This window comes from Gossypium hirsutum, chromosome A03 (genome assembly GCF_007990345.1).
Source record: "Gossypium hirsutum isolate 1008001.06 chromosome A03, Gossypium_hirsutum_v2.1, whole genome shotgun sequence".
Classification (NCBI taxonomy): Eukaryota; Viridiplantae; Streptophyta; class Magnoliopsida; order Malvales; family Malvaceae; genus Gossypium; species Gossypium hirsutum.
The window spans coordinates 3,639,375-3,653,690 of NC_053426.1; the positions used below are offsets into that span (position 1 = coordinate 3,639,375).

Consider the following 14,316-nt stretch of genomic DNA (forward strand, 5'->3'; position numbering starts at 1 on the left):
TTAAGCACAATTAATTGTATATATTTGTTATTAGTATGATAACAAATTCAGTCTACAAAATTTACACATCGTGTCAATTTGACTTTGATTTAATAAATTTAGTCCATAACATTTATTCTGTTAATTTAATTTTAATTTAATAAATTTAACATGTAATATTTACATATCCCGTTAATATTTACAGCAAATATATAAAAATCAAAGGTTAAATTTATTATTATACTAATCATAATTATATACAATTATTAAAAAATATTAAAATTATAATTAACCGTCATAATTATTTAATTTTTAATAAAAATTAAATTTTTTAAATTTTTTTAGGAGACAGTTCTCTTTACCTAAAGAAAATTAATGTAGTCGTTTCTGGGTAGCGTGCACGTTTCTTGGCCACGTGAGGAAACGACTCTGTTGCGTCCGCTCTTTCCTAGATATTCATATTTTCTGATATACTATTATTATATAAATTTATTGCTTTATAAATAAATCAATTAATTCATAAATAAAATATTGATAAAGTAACATAAAGATGTCGTATTTAGACTTATTCATGAGTCAATTTATCCGTCTAAACTCAAATACTTGTCAAAAATTTGAAAGTATTTAAGTAAAAATACTTAAAAAATAGACTTGAACAAAAAATTAAATCCGTTTGAAATATGATTTGAACTCGAACTTAAACATTGAACTCGAACTTAAACATTTAAGATTAAAGCTCAACTCGTTTTTAAATTTATAATACTTTATATTATATTATTTTTATATATTATATAATTTAGAAAGTATTAAAAAAATAAATCTATACTAAATATATTACTTTACTCTCATGCAAACATTAAAATAACAATAACATTAATATAACTATATAAAAGTTTTCAATAAATAGAAATATTAAAATAATATAATATAAATATTTTAAAAAAATCAAAAAATGATGTGAACAGACCTAAAATAAGTTTAAGTTAATTTTTTACAAATATGAACGGATTTGGACATAAATTTAAGTCTATATTTCAGACTGGACCGAACTTAGATAAGTATAAAATATGTTAATATCATACTTAGACCAAACCCGAACTTAAACCAACTCAGTCCATAAACACCTCTACTTGTATTAGAAATTAGATTACATTTTATTTTTTATTTAAAATGAATAAATTAATCCTATATTAAATCAAGGAGAAAATCAATTTTTTTATTAAAAATTTCATTTATTTATGATATTGATATGATTGAAAAAATAACAAGACAGTAACATATGAAATACCACGAATAGAAATGAATTAACCCAATCTAAATTAAACCAAGCAAAAATACGAAATCTTACCTTTTATAACTAGAAATTTGAAAAGTAAGCATGTATATGATACAACTATACATCTATGGGTAAATAAATCATGTGGTTGTCCAATGCAGACCACCATTTTTTTTATATTTTCTTTATGTTTTTTGCTCCTTTTTTGCTATACAATAAATGGAACAAATTATCATCAAGAATCATATGAAGAACATTGAAAAAAAGTTTACAGTTCTTTCAGGGGGTTACCAGAAAATACCATCATCAATTGCTGTTGATGTGGGCGGTTCATCATGTTCCTCCTCTATCTCCATCTCCGGGATTGGTTCTCCGGATCCGAATTCAGGTGACTCTATATCTGCAAGGTTCTTTAAATCGACAATAGAAAGCTCGTCTAAACGTCTTACCACCAAGTCTGGAGCCCTGAGCTCATAGACAAGATGCTTGTTAGCAACAGCAACGCACTTCATCCGTGCCTCATGAGCTGCCTCAACGGTCTGGTTAGAGTTTCCGAATACAATGCACCGCTCTGCAATGAATTCTAGAAGTTGTGCAGCGTATAGAAACATTTCTGGATCGGGTTTTCCTCGACATACGTCCTCTGCTGCCACAATGGCACTGAAGCACTCTTCGATGCCGATTGTTCTCATTGCAGCCTCTAGAGTTTTTCTTGGTCGAGTCGAAACCAAAGCCATTGGAATATTGTAATGCATCAAAATATCCACAAACTCACTAGATCCATCACAAAATCTATACACCCCACCTTGTAATGATTGGTAAATTTCTTCTTTCCTTGCGGCCATTCTTTTAACCGATGCCGGGTCTCTAGACCAACACAAGATTTCAGAAATCGCTTGCTCATTCTTCGTCCCTTCTATTCTTCTCAGCATAAAGGCTGGAATAGGGGATCGGCCTTCTTCTTCAGCAAGAGTAAACCATGCTTGCTTCTCGAGCTCGGGGTTATCTTTAATTATAACTCCTTCCCATTCGAAAATAGCTGCTATCCAACCACAACCCATCCTTTCATGACGAAGCCTGGGATTACGCAAGGAAGGCTTATCGGCTCTATTTTCCGGTGGCCACAACTCGGGTTTTTGAACTATACCAGCCTCAATTTCATCCTTCCAATTCTTAGGAGATCTTTCTTCTTCTCTATACGCATGCACCTCCTTCGTCAGCTCTATCGCACGAGCCTCTACCCCTAAATTAACTAACCTATCGGCTTTCAACCTCGGTAAAAGAGGCGACACAACAATTCTTCTGCCGGTAAATTCTGTAACTCGGACTCGATAACTGATTGGTTTCAGTTTGCCGGAAATGTCCCTGACAGAAACTCTACCATGCAAAGGACTATGACCAAGAAGAGATGTCGTTGCAATTGACTCCATCACTGCCATTTTCAACCAAAACTATAACTTTTACAAATTCCTCTATTAAAATCCGATCCTTCTAAATTATTTGCAGAAAAGTCCACACAAATCCAATCAAATGAACAGCAAAGGAAAATTAAAGAACCGAAAAGAAAATTCAACTTTCCTCGAATTTGCACCACAATTCACACATCAACATCCAAAAAAAAACGCCAAAAGATTGAAGTAAAAAAAAGCTGCAAAAACCAAGTTCTCAAATGATTCTCTTTGACCATAAAAGGGTAAAGAATAAAACAAATTGTCTCACAATAAATAAATAAATAAATAATCCAACTTTATCATCAAGCAAACTACCTCCAAACATACCCTTCAAGTCAAACTAAGCATAACCCAAAAAACCCAAATTCACAAACCAAAACAGGAAGAACAATTATAGAAAGCAATAAACGAAAAAACAAACCCAGAAAATAAAAAGTCGAATAAAAATACATAAATGGAAAAAATATGCAATTATTATAATTAAAACAACTCAAAGGAGGAAAGGAATAATGAAGAAGAACCTGGAAACCAAAGAAATGAAAACCCAAGATGAGATAAACTTGGATTCTTCAATTAAAAATCTGTGAATCTGCCATTTTAATTGTTTCTTGAACAAGTTGGTTCCCCTTTTCTTTTTTTTTGCGTGTGTGGTTTATAATTAAAATAAAAAGTTAATAACAATCATTATATATAGAGTTAAAAACAAAAAAAACAAAAAAAAGAATGAATGAAGAGAGAGTAGTGGAAGTGACTGGCTGGCCGTACACCTGTCGGTCATAAAATTTAACCTTCTGAATTTTAGGGGTTATATATGAAATGATATTATTATAAATTTGATCAAATTATGGTTTTAGTCCTTTTATTATGATAAAAATTTGAAATTAGTCATTATACTTTAATTTTTCATATAATGTAATTAATTAAAAAACACTTATTTGAACTTAAAATGTTTCACATTGTAATGATAAGTTGACAACAGTGTTTTTTTTTAAATTTCTCATCGACGTTTTATTTGAAAGAATTTCCACAATTACTTATTTGTATTAACGCACAAATATATTTTATAAAAATTAATATAAACAATAAATTAAGCCTTAGTTTAATGGTAAAGCATTGCTATTTTTCCCCCACAAATGAAGACACGTAGCAAGCCGAAAGACCACCTGAAGGATAAACTCCACCGGACCTTGAAAGTTACTAGAGGCTTCACCTCCCGTCTTAATCATCCAAACAAGCGGAAGGTAATCATTCAAGAAAGTTAGTTATTTGTTCTTCCAAGCACTCGACCTTCTGTTAAGAGTGTGATCTCTTTGGTCACCAAACCTCATGTACCATCGAATAAGAGTGAGTGTCAGGATTTATCCTATTATAGACATTCTTATCCCAATAAAGACATCCACCTCATACATCTCGCAATGATAGCTTGATGGCAAGTCCAACACGTTAATGCTATCCTCTACGAGACCCCTGAAGAAGGGATTGATTCTAAAATATACTAGCCTAACTCTGCCCTTTTACTCTCAGCACTCCACCTTAAACTCTCCCCATTTTCCACTCTTTATAGCCTCCAACTCTCCGCCTTGATTGGGTGAACTGACCTCCATTGACACTACCACATGCACCTCCATACTCCTTCCTTATTGTATCATTGTATCATCAAGATAAAAGAAGCATGTGTTCAAATATTATTATATGTATATTTTTCTATTTTTTTTTATATAAAAGATATAAAATGAAAAAAACACTCTCAAAATAGTACAATTTACTTTGTAAAATGAAGGTATTTTCGTCTTTTTTTCTAATTGAGTTGGTACTCTATTAATCCGTCACACCAACTTAATCGGAAATTTTATAATAAGTATACAGACAAAGAGAAGAAATTATGCCAAATCAAAATAAAAGAATTAAATCTCAAATTGAACATAATAAAGGGACTAAAATTAGAATTTGACCTTCTGTGTTACATGATCTTCATTATAATATTTTGAATTATTTGAAAATTACAAAGAGACAAAGAAAAAACCTAGATTATGGTATATTTACGATGTGGGTGAAAATTTTATCTAACAAAATTTTAAAAATTCAATATATCAACTTAATATGTTCTGATTGAAATGGTAAAATTGAGATGTTAAACATTGAGATGTTAAACATTGTGATGTTTTAGCTTCAAATCTCGTTATCCTAATATAAGTTTGTTCAATACTTCAATGTTGGGATTAATTACTAATTCGAATTTGAAAAAAAAAATTATATTGTTGGGGGAATAAATTGGAATGTATTCTTATTTATTAATAGGTTTTGGGTTCACGTGACTTGCAGTGGCAAACGCTTGTCAAAAAGTATTTATAATTAATCAGATAGGCGGTTTTGCGTTATTGTTAAGGATTTTAGGTTTTTATTGGATAATGGGAAGTTTTAAATTTCAAGATTTGTTTGAAATATTTAATAATGTGATTTACAATAATGAGGTTATTTTTTTCATTTGGTAATAGGTCTTTTATTGGAATGTTTTCTTATTTATTGATAGGTTTTCAGTTCACATGACTCACGGTGGCAAACGCTTGTCAAAAAGTATTTGTAACTAATTCAATATGCAGTTTCGGTTTATTATTAGGAATCTTCGATTTTAATTGGATAATGGGAAGTTTCAAATTTCAAGATTTGTTCAAAATATTTAATAATTTGATTTTTAATATTGAGGTTCAGTTTTTATTTGTTAATATTTTTTTTCACTAGAATGTATTCTTATTTATTAATAGGTTTTTGGTTCACATGACTCGCAACAGTAAATACTTGTCAAAAAGTATTTGTAATTAATCATATAGGCGATTTTGGTTTATTATTAGGAATTTTATGTTTTTTATTAGATAATAGAAAGTTTCGAATATCAAGATTTGTTTAAAATATTTAATAACTTGATTTATAATAATGGGTTTATTTTTTATTTGTTACTTTGGTATTTTTGAAGAAAAAAAACGATGTCGGTTAAATTTCAAATATGAAGATTTACTTCATATCCGGAATTGCACAAAAAAAGTGCAAGTTTTTTTTTTAGATTTCATATTAAAAGGTTATTTTACCTTAAAATAATATTTTTACTTTTTAAAAATAATAGATTTTTGGTAACTTTATAAATTATAACTAAGTTGGAAATCGGTTTATGGATGACACTAACTTAATCAAAATCTTAAATATAGTAAAAAGAATATAAGCATAAAATAAAATTATTCGTAAAACATACATGTATATATAGTTTTAGGGAAGAGAAGACAATAAACAATCTTTTCCAAACATTGTTTGTAGAGGAAAACTCGTGGAATTTCAAACTCCAAGTTGTGGCCTACTGACTGAGTGTTTACTTTTCTTAGGAATAACTTGAATTAGAATTACCGTTGTAAATATAATTATGAGATTTGTTTAGGGGTGCGCATTTTTCAGTTTTAACCGAATTAACTGATCAAATTGAATTAATCTAGTTCATCGATTCGCCACTAAATTTAATTCGATCGAGGTCGATTAAAAGTTTTTTGAAATTTTGGTTATCGATTAATTCAATTTGAAACTAGGTAACTAATCGAATTAACCAATTAACTGGAAATGATAATATATATTATAGGGTTATAAAATTTAACCTTATGAATTTGGAGGTTATATATGAAGATATTATTATAAATTTAATCAAATTATGATTTTGGACCCTCTATTATGTTAAAATTTTGAATTTAGTTTTTATACTTTAATTTGACATAATTTAATCTCTACTTTAATGTAATTAATTAATTCAAATAATTAATAATGTTAACTATTTCAATTAAAATGTTGACTTTTTTAAAAACACTTATTCGAACTCAAAAAGTTTAACCTCTCAATGATGAATTGAAAATGGTGTTTTTAAAAAAATTCACACCAATATTTTAACCAGAACAACTTTCGTAGTTATTTATTTAGATTAACTAATAAGATTATGAAAACTATATTATAGCACACTTACGATGTGGGTAAATAACAAAATTTTATAACAAAAATGAGGCCTTAGTTTAATGGTAATGTATAAATGTGGAAAACTAAAGAACAGTGGTGGATCTTGGCAATAAGTTTTGTGGGTCCTAACTAAAATTTTTAAGAACTTTGAGGGTTTTGGTGAGAATTTTCAAAAATTTTGGGGGACCAAGGCCCTCTTCGGCTAAAGAAACATGTGTTCAAATCTTATTATGTGTATTTTTCTATATAAGAGATAAAATGATAGAAACACTTTCAAAATAGTGCAATTTACTTTGTAAAGCAGATGTATTTTCATCTTTTCCTAATTGAGTTGGTACTTGATTAACCCTTGACACTAATGCAATAAGGGCACTATAATAAGTTTAAATAAGAGATGAAATTATGCTAAATCAAAAAAAAAATTAAATCTCAAATTTGAACTTGAAAATATAATAAGTTTAGATAAAGAGATGAAACTATGCCAAATTGAAATAAAAGAATTTACTCTCAAATTTGAACATAAGTTGTTCGAAAATTACAAAGAGACGTAAGAAAACTAGATTATGGTGGTAAAAGTATCAGGGAAGCCCTTGTACTTAGGGACAGATTGCATTTCGGCCTCTCTACTGAAACAATGGAGTCCTTATACATTTCAAAATGTGCAAATTAGCCGCTCCGTTAATTTATTTTTTGTTAAATGATGACGTTGAAGTTAAATCAATGTTGAAATTTATTTTTTTATGGGTGAATTATAAAAATGATCACCCGACTATTTCTTTCTATCTATTTTGATCAACCAACTATTATTTTTTTCGACTTAGTCACTAAACTTTTCAAAATTAAATATTTTAGTCACTCTGAGCTAATATGAGCTTTTTTATTAGTCTAGTAACAAAATTAGCCCTCTAATGTTTACACATTCTATCAATTTGATCCTAAATATAAAAATCAATAAATTTAGCCCTCAATGTTTACAAAATTTGTCAGTTTAGTTCAAATTCTAACTTTTTAGAGTTCTTGCAAGTTACTTGAAAAAGGCTACTCTTTTTCTTATTTTAATATCTCATATGGGTTAGCCAAAGGGTTATAAAGGGCTAAAAATGATTTTTTTTCAAAATATATTTTTTAAAATTTTTAGAGTTAAGACTAAATTACATATTTTGTAAATGTTGATGGCCAAATTTATTCAATTTTTTAGAATTAGAACTAAAATGACAAATTTTGTAAACATTGAGAGTTAAAATTGTTGAATTTTTTATATTTAGGATCAAATTGATAGAATGTGTAAACATTAGAAGGCTACTTTTGTAGTTTTGTTACTAGACTAGTAAAAAAAGCTCACATCAGCTCAGAGTGACTAAAATATTTAATTTTGAAAAAATTAGTGACTTAATCGAAAAAAATTAATAGTTGGGTGATCAAAAAAGAACGAAATACATAGTTAGGTGATCATTTTTATAATTTACCCATAAAAAATAATTTTCAGCATTGATTTAACTTCCACGTCATCATTTACTAGAAAAAAAATTTAACGAATGGGTTAAAATCTACGTTTCAAAATGTATAAGTGTTAATTTGCCTTTTTTTTTAGTAGAGGGGCCGATATGCAATCCATCCCCAAGTACAGGAGCTTCCACAGTACTTTTACCAATTATGGTACACTTATGATGTGGGTGAAAATTTTATCTAACAATTTTTTAAAAAATAATATAAACTATATATGCTTTGATTGAAATGGTAAAATTGAGATGTTAAACATTAGAATGTTTTAGGTTCAAATTTTTTTTGAACAATTTGATTATAAGTCCCTCCCTATCCCATAAATAAGAGGATAATGCGCTTCAGCACACTCTAACTCATGTCATTCTGCATTTGCAACAATGCTTATGCTAGTTAAAATCTTAAATATCGTAAAATATATAAGATAAAATAAAATTATTCTTAAAACATATACGATAGATGTACATCTATAGTTTTGTTATTTGGAATCTTTAACACACCTCGTATGGTGCCAAACTTCACAAAGATCACATGAGATCAATCATTCCCCATCGTCATCTATGGCTTCACAAAGGCAATCCACCATCCCAACACTCTTTACCCCATATTCATATCATATACCATTATCCTCCTTGTTAGGAGTAACTGTCTTACAGTTAGTTGGTTAGCTTTGTAACGTCTTTAGTTAATATGGTTAGCTGTTAGCTCATGCAGTTGTATTAAATACCAGGTGGATGATTGAGAATTCATTGAAGAATAGACTTCTATTTCCTCATATCTTGTGAATCTTAGCATGGTATCAAGAGCCAGATTTTTCTTGGCATATTTTTTTTTTCCTTCCCCTAGTGTGTCTTCATGGCCACAGATTCCGTACCTGCAGACGACACTCCACGCCACTCTTTGAATACTGAGGAAGCAGTTTATTCGCAGGGTCTTGGTAGTGGTACACCAACTGTTCATTATTTTGCTAAGCATGATACGATCAAGCTTGCTGCGCACAATTATCTGTTATGGAAGCATCAAATTTTGTTGATTCTTGAAGGAAGTGGACTTGAAGGATTTGTCTTGGGTACAGTTGCTGTTTCTCCAGCCTTTCTTGCTGGCAGTGAGGGTCAACTTGTGGAGAATCCTGTTTTTCTTGCTCATAAAAAGCAAGATAAGTTTCTTGCTTCTTGGCTTCTGTCAACAGTTACTGATGAAGTCCTGGTTCATCTTACAGCTGCTACAACCAGCTTTGATGTTTGGACTGCTATTGAAAGGAGGTTTGGTGCCACGTCTACACTCAAGATTTCGAGTATGCGTCATGCCTTGTACTCAATCAAGAAGTCTAATCTCACCATCACAGAATACTTATCCAAGGTAAAGACGCTTTGCGATAACTTGACAGCAGTGGGTAGTTTAGTCACCGAGGCAGAACAAGTTAGTGTTATTTTAACTGGTCTTTCTGTTGAATATGAGTCTGTCTGTGTTTTTGCCTCTGCTTCTCCTATCTCTTTGGATCTGCTCACTGACATGCTTCTTGACTGTAAAACAAGACAACTCGTTTTGTTGACTGAGGTTCCTCTGCAAGCCAATTTGGCTACTCGAAGTTCTGATCATATCGATGTTCAAAGTTTTCTCAGTCTCAGGAAACTAAGCATGGGCACAAAGGGCCTGGTCGAGGTTGGTCTTGTGGACGGTCTCGTGGAGGTGGTAGAAGCTGGTCTCGCTCTCGACCTCAATGCTAGTTGTGTGGGAAAGTTGGCCATATTGTCCAAAATTGCTATCATCGTTTTGATGAAAGTTTTTCTGGTGTTACTCATACTCCTTCAGTCAACTATCCTCAGGTTCCTAATTATGGACAATTTTTCTCTCCATGTTCTTCTATTGCTCATTGCTGTGGCTCGTTTTCTCCATCAACTGTTGTTTCTCCTCCGGTTCCTCCTAGACCTTCTACTCCGTTCACCTCTGATCAGCTTTGGTATCCCAATTCTAGTGCCACTAATCATATTTCACCTGAAGCATCCAATCTCACTAATGCCTCTCCCTACACAAGTACAAGTCATGTTACTTTGGGAAACGGTGAGTCTATTCCTATAGCAAATGTAGGATCGTCTACTCTCTTGGCTGGTTCCAGACTTTTGCGGCTTCAGAATGTTTTACATGTTCCTTCCGTATGCAAGAATTTGATGTCTGTGGGTCAGTTTGCTAAAGATAATGGTGTTTATTTTGAGTTTCACCCCTTTCTATGTTTTGTGAAGGACATTCAGACAGGGACGACTCTGCTCGAGGGCCACATGCATGAGGGTCTCTATCCGTTTCAGTTCTCAAAGACTTCTTCCACTAAGATCTCTTCTTCGGCTCAGACTTTTTGCCCCCCGTTGCTGAACAACACTCAGATTTCCTCTTCTTCGATATGGCACAACAGACTTGGCCATCCTTGTAATAACACGCTTGCTCATGTATTAAAGTCCTGTAATGTGTCTTTTCGACAGAATTCTTTGCCTAGTATATGTACTGCTTGTCAACTTGAGAAAGCTCACAAGCTCCCGTTTGGTTCTTCTCATACAATATACTTTTCGCCTTTTGAACTTGTGGTGACTGATGTTTGGGGTCTTGCACATGTGACTTCAAATGGCTTTACTTATTACGTTTCATTTGTTGACATGTTCAGCAGATACACTTGGATTTATTTTCTCAAAAGCAAGTCTGACGTACTTCAATGCTTTCTTGATTTTCATCAAATGGTCAAAACGTAATTTGAACAGTCCATTAAAATGCTTCAAACCGACTGGGGAGGGGACTATCGTATTTTGTCGAAGCAACTTTCTTCTCTCGGTATTCAACACAGGGTAACTTGTCCCTACACCTCCGAGTAAAATGGCGTCGCTGAAAGAAAGCATAGACAGATAGTAGACATGGGTTTATCTCTTTTAGCTCAGTCTGCTATGCCTTTACAGTTCTGGTATTATGCCTTTGCGCATGCAGTGTATTTGACCAACAGACTGCCTACACCTGTTTTAAGTCAAGTTAGTCCTTATGAGACACTTCATAAACTTCAACCTGATTATGGTTTGCTTCGCGTCTTTGGCTGTGCATGTTTTCCTGATCTCCGGCCCTTTAACCAGTACAAGCTACAGTTTCGGTCCCAACAATGTGTGTTTCTGGTTGGTGCTCCAAACCGGAAGGGTTATCGGTGACTTGCTCCCGATGGTCGAGTTTATTTCTCTCGACATGTTCGATTTGATGAGGCTAAATTTTCTTTTCATGATGGTGGTTTTTGTTCTCCTTCACCAATGGTTCCTCCAAGACCTCTTCATCAGCAATCTGTTCTTCCGGTGGTTGTTCCTAGCGTTTCTTCTAGTATCCCTGTTACAGGGTCAGCTCAGGCCTCTCTTGAGGTACCATCTTGTGCTCAGTCTCTTCATAGTCCTCCGTGCTCCTCTTTTCATTCTTCTGATACCCTCACAATAGCTGCTCCAGCTCCTACAGCTTGTGCTCAGTCTGAGTGTCCGCCTCCAGCTCCTCCAGTTGTGAGTCTTCACCCCATGCAGACTCGCTCCAAAAGTGGAATTTTTAAACCTTGAGTGTTTGCTTCTGCTCTGACTGAGATAGAGCCCGTCACCATCGCTGAAGCTTTTCACAGTCCTGTTTGGACTGCTGCTGCTTAAGCAGAATATGCTGCCTTGATCACCAATCACACTTGGGATCTCGTGTTTTTACCCGACGGTCGACGAGAAGTTGGGTGTAAGTGGATTTTTAAGATTAAGCGGCATGAAGATGGCTCGATCGCACTGTACAAGGGCCGACTTGTGGTTAAAAGATACCTACAGGAAGCTGGCATCAACTTCCAAGAAACCTTCAGCCCTGTGGTAAAGCCTACTACAGTCAAACTTGTTCTTGCATTAGCTGTGTCTTTGAATTGGCCGCTTCGTCAAGTTGACATTAATAACGCGATTCTGAATGGCGACTTGAGTGAGGAAATTTATATGGTGCAACCACCAGGGTTCGAGCAACAAGGGCCGAATGGGGAATGTCTTGTTTATAAGTTAAGAAAAGCTCTTTATGGTCTTAAACAAGCCCCTAGAGCTTGGTTTCACAAGTTGAAAGATTTTTTGGTCGATGACGGTTTTGAAGTGTCCAAAGCTGATAATTCACTCTTCATCCTTCGGTCTGGATCCCAGCTACTCTATGTTTTAGTCTATGTTGATGATATCATCATCACTGGAAATGATTCTAAAGCTATCGATCGGTTGTTACTAAACTCAATGATATGTTTTCGCTGAAGGATCTCGAGAAGTTGAGTTACTTCCTTGGGATTGAAGTTAATTATGGTTCAGATAGTGTGTTCCTTACTCAGAGGAAATATGTTCTAGATCTTCTCAAAAGAGCTTCTATGGACAGATCAAATAGCTTGCCAACACCGATGGTCACTACGTGTAAGTTGTCTGTTAGTGAAGGAAGTTCTGTGGAGGATGAACATCATTACAGAAGTATTGTTGGTGCTTTGCAATACGTGGTCATCACTAGACCAGACATTGCTTACTCAGTGAACAAAGTTTGCCAGTTCATGCATAAACCCTTAGACGTATATTTCAAAGCTGTGAAACGGATATTGAGGTATTTGCAAGAGACACTGAACTATGGGTTGCATTTCACTCGAACCTCAAAGTTCTTACTTGAAGACTACTCCGATGCCAGCTGGGGGTCAGATATCGATGATCGTAGATCTACCTCAGGTTTTTGTGTGTTTTTAGGTGGGAATCCCATTTCTTGGAGCTCCAGAAAACAGCAGGTTGTCTCTCGTTCTACCGCTGAAGCCGAATACAGGAGCGTTGCTCATCTTACTGCTGAAATAGTGTGGATTCAATCCTTACTAACTGAGTTATGTGTTCCAGTTAAAAATAAAGCGATGATCTGGTGTGATAGTTCGGCAGTAGTCGCAGTAGCCGGCAATCCTGTTATGCACTCCAAATTCAAGCATGTCGAATTAAACTTGTTCTTTGTCAGGAAAAAGGTTGCGAGTGGACAGTTTCAGGTTGGACATGTCCCTGCTTCAGATCAGATTGCAGACATACTAACGAAGTCTCTGTCAGAGCCGTTGTTCATGAAGTTTCGTCATCAATTTCGGCTTGGTGTTGCAACAGAGAGTTCTAAGGAAGTTAAAAGTTGACAAAGTATGAGGCATGTTAGGAGTAACTGTCTTACAGTTAGTTGGTTAGCTTTGTAACGTCTTTAGTTAATATGGTTAGCTGTTAGCTCATGGAGTTGTATTAAATACCAGGTTGATGATTGAGAATTCATTGAAGAATAGACTTCTATTTGCTCATATCTTGTGAATCTTAGCACTCCTTCATGGTCCCCGTTTGATCACCATGGAATGGTCCGATGGTGCTTGGTACCTTAAGGCAATGATATAAATGTCGTTGTAGGAAGACAATGGCATCCCCCCAGATTGCTTCGATGACTTTTCGATGGATCGACTCAATTACTATGTAGCAGCCTCATTCGAACTTTGTATCCCCACCGGCCGAACCATAGCTGACCATATGCTTACTCACTTTCCTAGGAAAATTATGCAGGGAAAATTGCTGAATTGTCTAAAAAAAAATTATAACTCCACCTTGCAAATCTATGGTTGAAGGTAGTTTTTCTAAATTATTTAATGGTTACACGGTTGAGGTAAAGAAAGGGAAACATTTTGCTACTAGTTATGAAACCAATTGCAATTATATTCATACTTAATTTCTATGGAAAACGTCAACTTATCTTTTTTATATGAAAAACAACATTATCATGGTTTCATTAGAAGAATTCAATTTCATGACCTCGCTTAAGTACTATATTACACTCAATGAACTCATAAAGTTCCTAGAAGATATATCGTTAAGGATTCTTTATTACATCTATCAATCCATCACATCTAGTTAACGTTTTGTCTAATTCTTTAAAATCGACTTGAACAATACCCTAAGTTGGCATCTACTATGATATTATGACAACCATGGAATAGGAAACTCAATGGTTGGGACTTGTACCTAATCATCTTCCCTCTATAAATACCCTTCAATATCAGGGTAAAAGGAGAGACAACATGTATAGTCAAAACTTTGTCAAGATTCAACCTTAAACCCTCTCGAATCTACA

General features: G+C 33.6%; 2 protein-coding genes across 5 annotated transcripts; one reads left to right on the forward strand and one right to left on the reverse strand.

Annotated features, from left to right (window-relative positions):
- Positions 1–1,314: 1,314 nt before the first annotated feature.
- LOC107963776 (5-amino-6-(5-phospho-D-ribitylamino)uracil phosphatase, chloroplastic) lies at positions 1,315–3,484 on the reverse strand. 2 transcript variants are annotated; one of them, XM_016900245.2, is made up of 2 exons: positions 3,228–3,484; positions 1,315–2,687 (listed from the first exon to the last, which is right to left on the reverse strand). In XM_016900245.2, the coding sequence occupies exon 2, from the start codon at positions 2,683–2,685 to the stop codon at positions 1,543–1,545; it is 1,143 nt and encodes a 380-aa protein (XP_016755734.1). In that variant the 5' UTR covers positions 2,686–2,687; positions 3,228–3,484; the 3' UTR covers positions 1,315–1,542. The 2 variants fall into 2 exon arrangements, with proteins under 2 accessions (XP_016755734.1, XP_016755733.1); XM_016900244.2 differs by having other exon boundaries at positions 1,315–2,903; positions 3,228–3,365.
- A 5,473-nt stretch (positions 3,485–8,957) lies between these two features.
- Positions 8,958–13,488, forward strand: LOC107887505 (uncharacterized). Of its 3 annotated transcripts, XM_041105957.1 has the most exons (3): positions 8,958–10,251; positions 10,431–10,611; positions 10,844–13,488. In XM_041105957.1, exons 1-3 carry the CDS (start codon positions 9,046–9,048, stop codon positions 11,023–11,025), a joined length of 1,569 nt encoding a protein of 522 aa, XP_040961891.1. In that variant the 5' UTR covers positions 8,958–9,045; the 3' UTR covers positions 11,026–13,488. The 3 variants fall into 3 exon arrangements, with proteins under 3 accessions (XP_040961891.1, XP_040961884.1, XP_040961888.1); XM_041105950.1 differs by having other exon boundaries at positions 10,431–13,488; XM_041105954.1 differs by having other exon boundaries at positions 10,440–13,488.
- Positions 13,489–14,316: the final 828 nt, after the last annotated feature.